General features: G+C 51.7%; 1 protein-coding gene and 1 non-coding gene across 12 annotated transcripts in view; one reads left to right on the forward strand and one right to left on the reverse strand.

Moving 5' to 3' along the window:
- The window catches only part of NPEPPS (aminopeptidase puromycin sensitive), a 119046-nt gene extending 115038 nt beyond the window's left edge, over nt 1-4008 (forward strand). For all 7 annotated transcript variants that reach the window (XM_051825622.2, XM_051825623.2, XM_051825621.1 and 4 more), the window contains one exon: nt 2526-4008. In XM_051825622.2, the coding sequence (XP_051681582.1) occupies nt 2526-2678 (153 nt within the window). In that variant the 3' untranslated portion in view covers nt 2679-4008. The remainder of the gene's footprint in view (nt 1-2525) is intronic.
- LOC103351553 (uncharacterized) overlaps nt 1-16468 on the reverse strand; it is a 45798-nt gene that overhangs the window by 16607 nt on the left and 12723 nt on the right. For 2 of the 5 annotated variants that reach the window (XR_011383489.1, XR_001795296.3), the window contains one exon: nt 7704-15807. The exons of 2 other annotated variants lie outside the window; for them this stretch is intronic. This is a non-coding gene — a transcript (uncharacterized protein). Of the gene's footprint in view, nt 1-2713; nt 6639-7703; nt 15808-16468 lie in introns of those variants that run through there. One more of the 5 variants, XR_011383488.1, reaches the window with a different exon arrangement.

Genomic DNA, 16468 nt, shown 5'->3' on the forward strand with positions numbered 1-16468 from the left:
TTCCTCTTAAAGACAAAGAGCTATCAGTTGTGAATTTGAAAGTTCTAAAATCTGTAACATAATTTGGTTCACTCTGTGAGCTGTTAGGAATAAGTTTTAACATTTCATATCTTGAGAAAATGGTAAAAAATGATCTCTGCCTTCATTTAGTTTACATTGTATTTTTTTTTAAGATTTATTTTATTTATTTGAAAGAGTTACAGAGAGAGGTCTTCCATCTGCTGGTTTACCTCCTAGATGGCTGCAAGCCAGGAGCCAGGAGCTTCTTCCGGTTCTCCCATGCAGGTGCAGGGACCCAAGGACTTGGGCCGTCTCTACTGCTTTCCCAGGCCATAGCAGAGAGCTGGATCAGAAGTGGAGCAGCCGGGTCTACAACCAGTGCCCATATGGGATGCCGGTGCTTCAGGCCAGGGCGTTAACCCGCTGCGCCACAGCGCCGGCCCCTAGTTTACATTGTATATTGTTATAGATGTAATAAGCACTATGAAGGAGAAATATATAATGGGTTTAGGGGGAAGAATAGTAGCCAAGCTGAGGCTACTAAGGTAGAGGGAGCCAAACCCTGCAGGGCCTTGGTGTCCTTATCAAGGATTCCCTAAGAATGGAAAATCTTCCCATGGCTTAGAAAAGTGAGAGTGACTTGATTGCACTTGTGTTATCAAAATTTCAGTCTCGCTAAAACCTGGAGAATTGGGAACAGAGAACATGCTGGAAAGCAAGAATGACACAGTAGTAGGGTGGTGGTGGAAGGCGATGAATAATAAAAGATTCAGGGCCTTGATTTTTTTTTAATTTTTAATTCCCCAATATTTACTGAGTAGCTTCTCTGTGTTGTAAGCATACCAGGGAAAGGAAGGAAAATTAGTCTGGGATAATTCCCAGGTTTCTGGTATGTAAATGTTGGTGCTATTTGTTGAGATGAAACTAAAGGAAGACTTGTATCTAATTGAGACGTTGAGAACGCAACCATGACTAGCAGCCCTGGAGTAGGAACCGTTGTCACCTATGTAAGTAAGATCATTGGTTTTTTTTTTTTTTTTTTTGACAGGCAGAGTGGACAGTGAGAGAGAGAGACAGAGAGAAAGGTCTTCCTTTGCCGTTGGTTCACCCTCCAATGGCCGCCGCTGCAGCCGGCGCACCGCGCTGATCTGATGGCAGGAGCCAGGAGCCAGGTGCTTTTCCTGGTCTCCCACGGGGTGCAGGGCCCAAGCACCTGGGCCATCCTCCACTGCACTCCCTGGCCACAGCAGAGGGCTGGCCTGGAAGAGGGGCAACCGGGACAGAATCCGGCGCCCCGACCGGGACTAGAACCCGGTGTGCCGGCGCCACAAGGCGGAGGATTAGCCTAGTGAGCCGCGGCGCCGGCCAAGATCATTGGTTTTTGTAAGGTCCTGGCTTGCTCTAATGGAACAGTCAATTCTTGGGGCCGGCGTTGTGGCACCACCTGTGATGCTGACATCTCAAGTCCCGACTGCTCCACTTCTGATCCAGCTCCCTGCTAATGTGCCGGGGAAAGCAGTGGAAGAGGGCCAAAATACTCGGGCCTCTGGCCTCCCATGTGGGAGACCCTGATGGAATTCCAGCACTCTGGCTTTGGCCTCGAACAGCCTCAGCCATTGCAGCCATTTGAGGGAGCCAGGGGATGGAAGATGTCTGTGTCTCTCTGTGTGGGTCTCTGTCTCCCTTACCCTCTCCCCCTTCTCTATTACTCTGCCTTTCAAATAAAGCAGTCCTTTTTAGCAATGGTTTTCTCTTTCGTACCTGTGATGATTAGGTCAAAGGGAAGGCCCAGTCATTTTGCTGGTTGGTATTTATGAGTCATTTTGTTTTCTGTGAAACCAGGTCATCAGAAAATAATTTATTCAACTGTGTTGAATAATTTATTCAGTAGTTTATTAACTTAGTTAATCAATAAGCATTGTGGTAAATTAGAATAAACTTGGGAATGGTTGTGTTCTCTGAAAAATGTGAGACATGGAGTATTAAATTAGCAGGGTATGGCAGCAGTGAAATTAGTTTTATCATCCTTTGCAAATTTATCTTTATTTGAAGCAGTCAGAATGTGTTGAATCCTTAAATATTCTGTGCAAGGTATTTTGCTAAACATCTTTATAGGGTTTTTCTTTCCTCTTCTGGAATAAATATTTCCTCATGGATGACGAATCTGAGACTTAAAGAAGTTAATTTACTCAGAAGTCACAGGCTTATACTTGACCAAGCCTAGATTCAAGTCCCAAGTCTGAGCCCAAAGCCTAGATTAAAGATGAGACAGTTATCGAAGAAACGCAGTAGCTTCTGTCTGCACTGTTAACTCGGATTCGGTGCTAAGCGTGTCCCTTGGGGATGGGGGCAGAATCCTACACACAGGTCCAAGGAGAACGTGCGTGCTTGCTTTCAGCCTGCAGGTGGCAGTGGTCAGTTGTGTAGGCCTCTGTGTAGACGAGTGGGTGTCTTTTTCATAACCATGCTACTAACTTCTTCCTGCCACGACTAACGTGTCTGCATTCTGGGTTGTTCTACACCAGGCTTTCTTCGAGAGCCACCCAGCCCCGTCCGCCGAGCGCACCATCCAGCAGTGTTGTGAGAATATTCTGCTGAACGCCGCTTGGCTCAAGCGAGACGCCGACAGCATCCACCAGTACCTCCTGCAGCGGAAGGCCTCGCCGCCCGCAGTGTGAGCTGCGCCGCCGCGCGCTCCTGCTGCTGTGCGCAGGGAACGGTGGCGCCGAGCGGGTCACACGCCAAGAATCCAGTCTTCTTTCAAACCAGTGGGGGTTGGACAATGAATGTAGTTAACGGGTTCCTGCTCACACTCCAGAATTAAATTCTATTGAAAAAGGAAAATCAGCAATTCAGCAAAAAAAAATAAAATAAATAAAGTTTAAAATAAAAATGTAAATATGATAGTAATAAAATAGAGCATAACGAAACTGTGAAACTTCCTGAAGCCTTGTCAGTGGTGAAAAGTATTTAGCGCTCTCCTGCTGAGGGCAGCGTTCTGTGTCTGTGACCTGCCAGGAGGAACGAGAGGCTCTGGGGCAGAGGCCCTGTGCAGTGGTTCTGCAGGCGGCCTGCAAGCCCGGTGGGTGTCCATTGCTGAGAACGGTCAGCTGGGGACGGCTGACGGCGGGTGGGACATAGTTGGAGTCTGTGCATAATTCCAAGTGGTTTTCCTTTTTGGCATGGGGACTGATCAGGAAGATTTATTTTCCTGCATAACTCAATCTGAACCAAGGATTGTAGTTTCCTCCTTGCCTTCCCGTCTGTGTGACCCCTCCAGCCCCCACCACTACCAAAAAAAAAAATTAAAAAAAAAAACCTCTACCCCATCCTGTTCTGGGTTTTTCCTTCCTTTAGTTCCACTTCCAACCCCCACCACAACATCCTCCTTTAGAGTTAAAGAAATAATAAAGAAACATCTTTCATAGCCACATTAAATAAGAAAAACTGATATACATTATTTTTTCTTTCTTTTTTAAGATGACTTTTAAGAACCTGAAGTACATGTAGGTGAGACAATAGAACTAGATTTTCAGCCAGGCCTTTCTGAAGGAGTTACTCTTCCGCCACAAACGCTCCTAGTTGTCTGACGGGCCACTGTGGAGCCGCTTCCGAACAGTGTCAGCTCCGCTCCCCGGTCCCGGTCCCTCCTGTGCGCGAGCACGCGGGGCACAGAGCCCGTCCCTTAGCGGTGACTGCTTTCAGAACAGACCGGGAGCCCGTGTGTGCCACTCTGCTTTGACAGTGCACCCGCGACGAGCCTCAGTGTCTCACCCAGCCAGTTGGAACTCTGTCTCATGCCCTTCCCCTCCCCCTGTTTTCTTTTTCCTTTTATTTTTCTTTAAAAAATGTTCTGTGTGTTATTAACAGAAATTCATATTTGGTGTGGCTTGACTGTATTTCAGAAGGTCATCAGATCGTGAGACTGCTTCCTTGAAACATTTTTGTGCTATTGTTTTAAAAAATAATAATTAAAAAAGTTGGCGTTAATAAAAATGTCAATGTGAAGTTGATGTCATGATTTCTTTTATTTTCTTTGATGAGAAACCGCAGGTTTTCCTGTCATTCAGTAGGATTGTTGCATGTTTTATTACCATAGGGGTTTTGGAGTTTAAGAAAATCTAGTTCCTGAATTCCTAATGAATAGGACCGCTCTTGCCATGTGCCAGGGTCCCGGCAAGGCAGAGACATCGAAAGCACTGAGAAGAACGCGCAGAGATCCTGGAAGGCTGCTTCCGTCTCCGCGTGCACGGCTAGGTTCGCGCACTGGATTTATGCAGTGCAGAGGGCAGGCTGGACGAACCGTGCGTCCCACCCTGGCCCGGGTGTTGGCCCGCATGGACTGCGTCCACAGGCTCCCGTCCGTCTGCCTTCAGGCCGTGTTCGTCAGGAACAGCCGCTGAAGCTGCAGAGAGGCCGGGTGTGTGTTCCCCTGGCTGGCTTTTTGGCAGGTCACGTGTGTCCCTCTGCTGAACACCACAGCTTCTGTCGAGCAGCCATCTTCAGCTTCCGGCTCCTCCCAACCTATGCATAGAAAGGGCTTCCTTCCCAGCCCTGCGTTTCTCCGTTACTCCTTGTTGGTTTCCCCAACCTGCTCGTGAGTGTCGTGTTTTCCGCCAACACTGTATCTTCGGTACTTTGGCTCTCTAAAGATCTTAGGCCAACGTTTTGTGTGTCATGTTTTAATTATTGTTTGCTTCCCAAAGAACTCCCTAGCATAACTAATACACCCATTTTACCAATGAAAAAGCAGACTCCAAAGTTAGGTAAATTATTTAGTTATATAGCAAGTAATGTTCAGAACTAAAAGATCAGGTTGACCCAGGTGGTAGGCAACAGTAAAGCTTCTTGGGACAATGGTAGCAAGGGATGAATTCTTAAAATTTGTAAGGATGGTTTTAGGGGAACAATAAACTTCTTAAAATCATTGGTAAAAAAATTGTTGTTTGCAATTTAGAGGGTATAGGAGGATCTCTATTGCTTTGAATAGATTATTTGAATTCATTATTTGAAAGTAGAGTTAGAGAGAGAGGTATTCCATTTGCTAGTTCACTCTCCGAATGACCAGTGGCCAGGGCTGGACCAGGCCAAAGCCAGGAGCCTGGAACTCCATCAGGTCTCCCACATGGCTGACAGGGGCTCAAACACTTGGAGCATCTTTTGCTTTCCCAGGCCATTAGCAGGGAGCTGGATCAGAAGTGGAGCAGCCGGGACATGAACTGGTGTCCATGTCGGGTTCTGGCATCAAAGGCAGCAGCTTAACCTGCTATGCCACAAAGCCAGTCCTGATTCTTTGAATTCTGCAAGCCAAAAAGGCTCTGGAATGTTACTGAAAGACTTGACGGAGCTCATGTGAGGGCTAGTGACATAGTGCATTTTGTGCTCTTAGGACACATGAGGCTGGGTGATTTATAGAACAGATAGAGCTCTGGAGGCTGGGAAGCACAAGGTCATGGAGCCTGCATCATCCCCTGGCAGGAGGCAGAAAGGCGAGAAGGAACCAAACATGCTTTGAGAACGACATTCATTCATTCACGAGGGCAGAGCCCTCATGGGCCTAATCACCTCTGCCCCCAACCCCGACAAGTGTACTTGGGTTTATTTGGTTCATTCCCCAAATGGGCCAGGAGGAAGCCAGGCACTTCCTGTCTCCCACATGGGGGCAAGGGCCCAAGTGCTTGGGCCATCTGCTGCTGCTTTCTCTGGAGGAGAGCAGGCGGTGTTACAGCTCCAGCCCCTTAATCACCTCTTAAAGGTTCCGCCTGTCAACACTGTTGCTTTGGGGGTTAAGTTCCCTACACATGAACTTTTTTTTTAACATTTATTTGAAAGGCAGAGTTACAGAGAGGCAGAGACTGGGCAGGAATGGGAGTAGAGGGGGTGGTCTTCCACCTGCTGGCTAAGTCCCTAAATTGCTACAATGGTCAGAGTTGGGCTGATCTGCAGCCAGGAACCAGGAGCTTCCTCCGGGTCTCCTATGCAGGTGCAGGGGCCCAAGGACTTGGGCCATCTTCCACTGCTTTCCCAGGCCACAGCAGAGAGCTGGATCAGAAGAAGAGCAGACGGGATTTGAATTGGCGCCCATATGGGATACCGGCACTGCAGGCAGTGGCCTTACCCACTACACCACAGCACTGGCCCAAACACATGAACTTGGAGAGGACACATTCAAACCACAGTAGCCAATTTTGTTTTTGGGTTTGTTTGTTTTTTTTTTTTAGCAAGGCAGAAGATAAAAGCAAGCATTTGGTAATATGTTTATAATGCTGAATTTACAAGTAGGGCATCATTTTCGACTGAAAAGTAAACCACCCGATGAGAACTGAATCTCATCGCGTCCTCTTACAAACTTTAGGATTTCAGAATTATAAAACTACCTTTTGTAAGAGTATGAAATGGTCACCCAAAGAAGGAGCATGTCTTCTTGGATCAACCTTGGTGCAAAGTATTTGGAGGCATTTGATTTCCAATGCTAAGGGCAAGAGACAGGAGATCCTTTTGTTAACGAATGCAGAAGATCTGCCGTATATGCATGGCCGTGTCCAAGGGCGGAGTCAGCGGGGTTCTAAGGCTCCCCTCCATGGCTGGTGTCTGGCAGTTCCGGCTTTCGCTACTGAACTTCCGATGCCAATACTGGGCTGGAATTAGCAGCAGAGAAGGAACATACTTTACCCTCATAATCTCTGTTTTCCCAGGGAGGCTGCCAGCAGATAGGCCACACACCAGTTAGGATGACAGCCAGAAAGGGAGAACTATAAACCATGCTGTGGTTTGGCTGACTCTCAGTGTGGTCCTCACCCCCACCCTAAACAACCTTCACCCCTACCATCAGGCTGGCAAACGGTGCGGGCGTAGTACATTACATTGCAGTTTCAGGCCACTCCTGCCTGATTTATTGGGATGCTGATTAACTTGCATCATTTGTATTAATCTTTTGGATATTCTCAATGGGAGGAGTCTCAAGACATGAACACAGGGGCGGCGCTGTGGCGTAGTGGGTAAAGCCACCGCCTGCAGTGCCAGCATCCCATATGCGTGCCGGTTTGAGTCCGGCTGCTCCTCTTCTGATCAGCTCTCTGCTACAGCCTGGGAAAGCGGTAGAAGATGGTCCCTGCACGCATGTGGGAGACCCAGAAGAAGCTCCTGGCTCCTGGCTTCAAAATGGCACAGTACCAGCCGTTATGGCCAACTGGGGAGTGAACCAGTGAATGGAAGATTCTCTCTCTCTCTCTCTCTCTCTCTCTCTCTCTCTCCCTGCCTCTCCTCTCTTTGTGTAACTCTGTCAAAAAAAATAAAAAAATCTTTAAAAAAAATTTCTTATGCTCACCAAAAAGGAAAGTTCTAGGCCTGTGTCCAACATGGTAGCTACTGGCCATAAGCAGCTATTTAAATTGATTTACATGAAATAAAAAATTAGGGCCAGCATTGTGGCACAGTGCGTTAAACAGTTGCCTGCGATGCTGGCATCTTATATGGGCACTGGTTCAAGTCCCAGCTGCTCTGCTTCTGGTCTGGGTCCCTGCTAATGTGGCCTGGGAATGCAGTGGAAGATGGCCGGGGTGCTTTGGCCCCTGCCACCCATGGAGGAGACCCAGCTGGAGCTCTTGGCTCCTGGGTTCAGTCTGGCCCAGCTTTGGCCAGTGCAGCCAGTTGGAGAGTGAGCCAGTGAATGGAAGGTCTGCCTGTCTATGTCCCTCTCTCTCTTTCTCTCTGTAACTCTGCCTTTCAAATACACAAATAAACATTAAAAGGAAAAATTAAGTTGCTTGGTTGTACCAGTCACGTTTCAGGCGCTCAGTAGCCACGTGTATCTGGTGTCCACTGCATGGGGACAACACAGATGCAAAACAGGCCACGGCTGAGCAGAGTTCTACAGGACCATCCTACTGCTCACCCCGACGCCAAGTGGGCTTTAGGGTGTGCTAGGCGGGGTTTTGTTTTGTACCAGCTTCCTTGTAACAATTTGCTATTTGTGGAAGAACAACAAATCACTAACGTTTTTTCATTTAAAATGTTATTTCTGTTCAAGAATGTAAAACATGTTCATTTTCCAAATTTTGATGGAAATTAAAGAGTAAGAAGTGGCTCTCCCTTCTCGCAAACTCACCTCCTAGAGACGACGGTGATGATCAGAAATGTGAGAAGGATTCTTCGAGCTGTGCTTTCATATTCTTGTTTATGCATTTGGAGTATTTTAAAAATATTTATTTATTTGAAAGGCAAAGTGACAGAGCAAGAGATCCTCCATCCAGTGGTTCACTCCCCAAATGGCCTCCATAGCTGGGGCTGGGCCGGGCCAAAGCCAGGAGCCAGGAGCTCCATCGAGTCTCTCTTCCTGGGTAGCAGGGTCCTAAGCACCTACACTAACTTCCACTGCGCATTAGCAGGGAGCCGGATAGGAGGCAGAGCATCCAGGATTCAACTTGTGCGCTCCAGTAGGGGATGCCAGCGTCACAGCCGCAGCTTAGCCTCCCGCTTGACCACGCTTAGTACTGGAGCTGGCCTGTGCCCCCTTTGCCTGTCCCCTCTGTAACCCGTGCCATGCGCTTTCAGTCTTTGCCTTTGCAAGCAAAGACTCCAAGTGTGCCAGGCGTGGGCCTGCCGATCGGATGTCACGGAGCTCATTGCCAAGGACGCTGGCGAACACAGTCACCGCTGGACAGTGCACTCGCGGAGAAGCGGCGCCTCCGGGTTCCGATCCATCGGTTCGGGCCAGTTCTGAGGAGTGCATGCATTTGAGAGATGTGGCTTTAAGCTCCTGGCTTGTGTAATGAATTCACTCAGTGTTCTTTCCTCACTGGAGATGGGAGCTGTGCTATATTTGGAACCGAACCTTGCAATCCTAGGCACTGTTGCCTGGGTGTTTGCCTACAAATTTCAGCTTAATATCACCAGGAACTGGATTTGAGAAGTTCCATGGTGATGAGCTTCACAAAGACTTTGGTAGAGAGAGATGTAGCTGGCTTTAAAAAATAATAATAAAAATCAAAAATTAAGCCTGCAGGGCCTCCAGCTGGCTGGAGCTGAAACGAGGCTGTGAGCTCCCCGCATGGGGCTCGCCCACTGCCACACCAGCCTGAGCAACTGTGTCACTTCCACACCTGCGCCTGCCCCATTAACTGGGTGACTGTGCCTCCCTGCCTCCGGCAGATACACCAAGTGTGCGCGAAGCCCAGAAAGGACGTGGGGGAGCAATCGTCTGGGCAGCTTTACGTGTCCCCATCACCCTGGCCCACCCTGGCCCTTCCTCCAGCAGGAAGGTCGCTGGCAGAGGTGGCCCCTGAAGTCGAGGACGAGGATGTCGCTGCCTTTTCTTGTCGTTGGCACACAAGGCAGTGGCCCGGCCGCTCTCACTGTGCTGGGTGTGCAGTGTGGTCACCTGTCCAAGGACCTTGGTAATTTTAAATATCAGAAGAGGCCGGCGCCGCGGCTCACTAGGCTAATCCTCTGCCTGCGGCACTGGCACACCAGGTTCTAGTCCCGGTCGGGGCGCTGGATTCTGTCCTGGTTGCCCCTCTTCCAGGCCAGCTCTCTGCTGTGGCCCGGGAAGGCAGTGGAGGATGGCCCAAGTGCTTGGGCCCTGCACCCCATGGGAGACCAGGAGAAGCACCTGGCTCCTGGCTTCGGATAGGCACAGCATACCAGCTGTGGTGGCCATTTGGGGGGTGAACCAACGGAAGGAAGACCTTTCTCTCTGTCTCTCTCTCTCTCACTAACTCTGCCTGTAAAAAAAAAAAAAAAAAAAAAGGACGCTTGACAGGAAAAACGCACAGCATTGGACCTGAGGGCAGGTTTCATTTCCACACATGAGCGCCATGGCTACGGGACACAGACAGCAGACAGTGGTCACAAAAGCTGTCAGGGAGGGGCCTGCAGTGCAGTGCCGCGCTGAAGCTGCCACTCACAAGGCCGGCGTCCCAAACCGGAGTGCTGGTTCAAGTCCCAGTGCGCCACCTCTTCTTCTTTTTTCTGCTTCAAAGCACTTTATCGAACTCGTTTTGACAAAACTAGGAACTTGCACAAGAGAGTCGGGAGAGGCTTTCTAGGCGACAAGGGAGGGCCCCGCATTTCCTACCCAGTGTTTCCGCACTTGTCGACAGCCGCTCAGGCAAACACCAAGAAGATGCACGTTCTGACGACCCGCCCCGCATCCTCGCAGCAAAACCCGCTGCCGTCACGAAGGGCCCGCTCTCCACTGTCACAGCCTGAGGCTGAAGCAGCAGGAGCTGCTCCTCTGCCAGCCCAACACTCGGTCTCCAACGGGCCGGTTCCAAAACTTAGGCCTGCACCATCTCTGCGAGGGGCACTGCCCACGGCTGCGTGTCCACCGATAATACGGTGGAAGCAGTCTTAGAGACACCCCTCACCCCCAACACATACACACACACACATGCACACACACACGCACACACACACACCACTGCCACCGCCACCAATCAGGGCAGCACGGGCCAGGAAGCACCGCGTCAGTGTTCCCTGGCAGCCTCCCCGAATGCGACCAGCCCAGAACCTGCCGCACCGAGCCCAAGATTCCACTTCTGGTCCAGCTCCCTGCTAAAGCGCCTGGGAAAGCAGTGGAGGATGGCCCAAGTGCCAGGGAGTTCCCGGCTTCTGGCTTGGTTGGGCCTGGCCCAGACCTGGCCACTGCAGCCGTATGGGGAGTGAAACAATGGGTGGAAGAGGAGAGGGAAGAGTACTCAAACGGCAGCAACAGCGTGTGCTGAAAAGAGGCAGACCTTCCTAAGACAGCACGAGAGGCACAGGTGTGTGGCTGGGGGCTAACTGCATCTTGCGGGGCAGCAAGTGATGGCTCAAGTACTGGGGTCCCTGTGGCCCCTGTGGGAGACCTGGATGGAGTTCCTGGCTCCTGGTTTCAGGAGGGGCCAGCCCTGGCTGCTGTGGGCATTTGGGGAGTAAACCAGTGGATCGAAGCTTGCTCTCGCTCGCTCTTTCTGCCTTTAAAGTAAAGTAACAATTAAAAAAAAGAGAGAGAGGCTGGCGCCGCGGCTCACTAGGCCAATCCTCCGCCTAGCGGCGCCGGCACACTGGGTTCTAGTCCCGGTCGGGGCGCTGGATTCTGTCCCGGTTGCCCCTCTTCCAGGCCAGCTCTCTGCTGTGGCCAGGGAGTGCAGTGGAGGATGGCCCAAGTGCTTGGGCCCTGCACCCCATGGGAGACCAGGATAAGTACCTGGCTCCTGCCATCGGATCAGCGCGGTGCGCCGGCCGCGGCGGCCATTGGAGGGTGAACCAACGGTAAAGGAAGACCTTTCTCTCTGTCTCTCTCTCTCACTGTCCACTCTAAAAAAAAAAAAAAAAAAAGAGAGAGAGAGAGAGAGATTCTGTGGTTCAGCCCAAGGGGGAACTAGCAGATTCCTCTCAGCCATCTCACAGAGCTTCCAGCAAGCAAGTGAGAAGAGTGCGGTGAAAGGTCTTTGTAGCTTACAAAGCATTATGGGAATATCAGTCACACTGTAGTATCAGTGGTAGTAAGAAGGAGCCATGCCACCCCCCTAAATGATACAGCCCCAAGACTTCACATCCCCGCTCTGTGGGAGGCTTGGATCCTCTGCAAAACCCTAGCCTCCCCCCCCCCCCCCCCCCCCGCCGGGAACGGCAAGCTCCCACGCTGACTGCAGGGGAAGTGCCCAAGGTGCGATTCTCGAAGGCTGGGAGTGCCGCTGTGCAGAGCGGGATCGGACCGTCTTCGGCGACATGCGTTTCTCCACGCCACACCGACCCCGCAACACCACTTCCAGAAAAGCTCAGTGTCTGCCTCCTTCTCGAGGCCACTGAAGCTCTTCCCTCTGGACTTTCTGCGGCCAGGGCTCAGGCCCCGCAGCTCCCAGCTCCGTTTTTGCAGACTCTGCCGTCACTCCCGAAACAAGGCACGCCTCTGAGCTGCGCGTGGCAAAATAGCTCTCCCGATTAACACCTGCACTATGTTTCAGGAAAAGCCTTTCCAAACTGTGATGTTGCACTCCTGCAACAGTCCCAGGGAGGAGGCACAGTCAGCAGGCAGCTCAGAGGGGACGGCAGACCTGGGTTCGCCTCTCCGGCCCCGCTATCAGCGAGGACTTGGCCATTCATTTTGGGTGCTTCCTCTCTGCCCAGACACAGAACACTACCCAGGTACCCAAGGGCGGACTTTCGGCAGAGCGAGGCATTTCATTTAGCCCGTCGCCACAGCCTCTTACCTGCACTGTGGAGAAGAAACCACCAACAGCTCTCCCCTGGGCAGCCACCCACCCCCAGGACCCCGCAGCAGAGGTTGCCAGCTTCAAAAGCAGTCGAGATATTTTGGGGCTGGTGTTGTGGCACAGCAGGGTAAATCACCACTTGTGACACTGGCATCCCATATGGGCACCTGCTTCCAATCTGGCTCCCTGCTCATGTGCCTGGGAAGGCAGCAGAAGACGGCCCATGTGCTTGGGTCCCTGCCACCCATGTGGGAGACCCGGATGCAGTTCCTGGCTCCTGGTTTCAGTCTGGCCCAGCCCTGGCCATTGCAGCCAACTGAGGAATGAACCAGTAGATAGAGGATCTCCCTCTATTTATTTGAAAGAGTCAAGATATTTCAAAACAAAAATCCCAGTTTCTGGCTTTTCTTGGAGGCAGAGCTGGTGTAATGTCCGGAGTGGAGCACGGGTTTGTGCCCAGTGCCTGTGCCACAGTCCCCGTACTGCCGGGAGCAGGCTGTGACGTTCCGTGGCTGGCCCAGAACAGCCGAATTTGTACCCATTCTCTGCTCACACAGGCCAAGTCCCAGGCACAGGGCATCCCACCACTGCGACCTGCAACACCAAGACGTGCGCTGAGTGTGCGTGGGTGTGTTCTGGAGAACTCTGTGTAGGTGAGGAAACTAGGCCCGCCCCTCCGACGCACGTAGGGGAGCTGCTCCCAGAGGTGAAGGGGTGAAGGGCTTTGTTCCCTCAGACCCTTCCATTAGGCCCCTCCTCCCTACTGTCTGCTCCCTCCCACTCTCCTCTCTGACTCATTCATTCATTTACTCATTCATTCACTGGCTCAGAATTTTTTTTTTTTAAGATTCACTTATTTTGAAAGATTTATATATAGAGATCTTCCATCCACTGATTCACTCCCTAGTTGGCCCCAGCAAGCCGGGATCCAGGTGCTCCAACAGGGTTCCCCACGGGGGTGCAGGGGCCCAAGCACTTGAGCCATTCTCCGCTGCTTTCCCAGGCGCATTAGCAGGGAGCTGGATTGCAAGTGGAGCAGCCGGGACTCAAACCAGCGCCCATATGGGATGCTGGCGCTGCAGGTGGAAGCTTAACTTCTACACCACAGCACTGGCCCCCAAATAAACAAACTTTAAAGCGGGGAAGCCCAGCAGGTGTCACGTGGGGTGCTCCGTTTCCCTATCACAGCGCCTGGATCCAAGTCCCAGCTATGCTTCTGACGCTGACGTGCACGCTGGGAGGAGGCAGGAGATGGCTCAAGTACTTGGCTCCTGCCAGCCATGAGGGAGAGCCAGGTTGAGTCCCAGGCTTCTGGAACTCGGGGAGCGAACGAGTGGACGGAAGATCTCTCTCGATCTGACCCTGCCTTTCAACTAAAGATAAATAAAGATGTGTGTGGCCGGCGCCGCGGCTCACTAGGCTAATCCTCCGCCTAGCGGCGCCGGCACACCGGGTTCTAGTCCCGGTCGGGGCGCCGGATTCTGTCCCGGTTGCCCCTCTTCCAGGCCAGCCCTCTGCTGTGGCCAGGGAGTGCAGTGGAGGATGGCCCAGGTGCTTGGGCCCTGCACCCCATGGGAGACCAGGAAAAGCACCTGGCTCCTGGCTCCTGCCATCGGATCAGCGCGGTGCGCCGGCCGCAGCGCGCCGGCCGCGGCGGCCATTGGAGGGTGAACCAACGGCAAAGGAAGACCTTTCTCTCTGTCTCTCTCTCTCACTGTCCACTCTGCCTGTCAAAAAAAAAAAAAAAAAAAAAAAAAAGATGTGTGTGAGCGCTTTTGTCCACAGACATTTGTTTAGATCCACTTTCCTACTGGTGTTTTAATTCAACATTTAACTTATTAATTCACTCAATGTATTAATGTGCTAATCGAATCTCATCAATTTGATTCCTGTTTAACCAAAAGAACCCAGGAGAGCTGGAGCCGAGAGAACTGCTGCCTGCTGGAATGCAGGCAGGACAGCCCGAGGGGAAGCAGCCATCCTGGGCCACAGAGGGAAAGGCCACGCTGTTTACACAGCCGTGGCTCTGCAAACGCTACTCACAGCTCAACAACTTAGTCAACTGGGATTACGCTGTGTTTCTCTCTCAGCTTAAGAAAAATATAAACAAAGTTGGCTTTTATCTGCTTGGCTTTCCTATGTCCTTATACTGATTGTATTCTCCACCAACTACCAGAAGTGTAAGATCTCCCTCCAGGGTCCATGTCGTCTTATTTCTTGGCCACCTCCGTCCTAGGCATCTGTCCTCCTGCCATGGTTTCCAACGGCTGCTCTCCCGGCCTGCGGCCAGGCCGCCGTCCCCTTCGGCCATGCCTTCAGTGGCATCCGGAGATGGTCTGTACTTCCCACCCGTGGGGAACATCCTGCCTCCTACAGCAAGTCTCCCTGCTCCTTGTTTTGGTGCACCACACCCTCCAGTAGCTTCCCAAGAAAGGCCACACGGACAGGTAGTAAAAACCTTACCCTGAATTCACAATTTGGCTAATTTATAAAACTATCCGTCATAAATCATTTGCAAGTCTTCCACCATGGTCTTAGTCACAAGGCAGGAGCAGACCCAGGATTGAAACCCAGGCACTCGGACATGGGATATAAGTGTCCCAAGTGGTGGCTCTCACCACTATGCCAAATGCTGGTCTCTGGGGCCACACTGTGGTGTAGCAGGTAAAGCCTGGTAAAGCCTGCAGTGCTGGCATCCCATATGGGTGCTGGTTCGAGTCCTGGCTGCTCCAGTTCCAGTCCAGCTCTCTGCTATGGCCTGGGAAAGCAGTAGAAGATGGCCCAAGTCCTTGGGCCCCTGCACCCGTGTGGGAGACCTGGACGAAGCTCCTGGCTCCTGGCTTCGGATCAGCGAAACTCTGGCCATGTGGCCTCTCTCTGCCTCTGCCTCTCTGTAACTCTTTCAAATAAATAAATAAATAAATAAATCTTTAAAAAAAATGCTGGTCCTTGGGAGAGTAGATTTTAAGTGTTCTGAAGATAAAATATAGTAAGTATGCAAGGTAATGCATACGCCATTCCACCATGTGCACATATTTTACAATGCCATTTTGTATGATAAATACCAGTTTTTATTTGTCAAAAAAAAAAAAGTCAGGATTTTAAAAAGGTCACTGGCAGGTCAAGGAAAAAGAGAAGTAATGATTTTACAATGGCCACCCCAAGAATCGGCCTGGGAGAGGCAGTCTGTCTGGAGTCAGCACGGCCCCTGGTATCAAAGCATTGGGAAATACAGATAGCTGGAGTTAGGAGGAGCTGGAGCCAGTGTCGAACCCAGGGGTTGCATTGCAATACAGGACTTGGACATCCTAACTGCTGGCACAGACTGTCTAACAAGGGACAAGACGGCACTGAGGACGGTGCCCACAGCAGCAGACCAGCCACGTCCACGTCCACGCCCACGCCCACGGGAAAAGTGAACGCTGGCCGTGCCCTAATGGAAGACGGGGGATTCACAGCAGAAGCAGCAGCGGACAGCACGTGCGGCTCGGGGGGCTCTGACTGAAGAACTAAAGCGGGGCACGCTCTGCCCGATGGGCGCCGGCACCCGAGTCACAACGCCGCACACAGGAGCAGGGCTTTCAGCGGCATCAGTGTCTCCTTGAAGAAGCTGTAAAGGGAGCGGAAACGCGGCTGTGCCAGAGTGATCCCGAAGACGGAGCACAGGCACAGCAGTGGCTACCGGCACGGGACGAGGCCCAGTGACAGTCAAAGCAAACCGCTGGCCAGCAAGGACAGCACGACAGCGCTTCGGGATGCTCGAGGCACTTTGCTCATGACCTTCCGGAGTGCTGACGAGCAATGACGCACGCAGTGGCAGAGTGCTCTGAGAAAGCCGGCCCGGCTGCGGCAGGAAAACACCCAGGAGGCTTCACCCGGGCCCTGTTCCCCCGCTCTGCTCCTGCTCATTCCCCCCATCAACAAGGACAATTCTGCAGGAGTTTTGATGGGAAATCCACCCATCCAGGCATTCCCCTGACAGGCCTGGACCGTCCCCCTCTGACTTCTGTGTCCTAACATTAAAAAAATCTTTAATGGCACAGGTGTCGTGGTGCAGAGGGGTAAGCTGCCATCTGGGACACCTGACCCCTTATCGGAGTGTCTCGGATCGAGTCCTGCACCCCTTCAGATCCACCTGCCAGTTAATGTGCCTGGGAGGCAGCAGATGATGGTCCCAGTACTTGCATTCCTGCCACCTGTGTGGGAGACCCAGCTGGCGTTCTTGGCTTCTGGCTACAACTCTTCCTAGACCTGGCTGCGGTGGGCATTTG

This window comes from Oryctolagus cuniculus, chromosome 17 (assembly GCF_964237555.1).
Source record: "Oryctolagus cuniculus chromosome 17, mOryCun1.1, whole genome shotgun sequence".
NCBI classification, from domain to species: Eukaryota; Metazoa; Chordata; class Mammalia; order Lagomorpha; family Leporidae; genus Oryctolagus; species Oryctolagus cuniculus.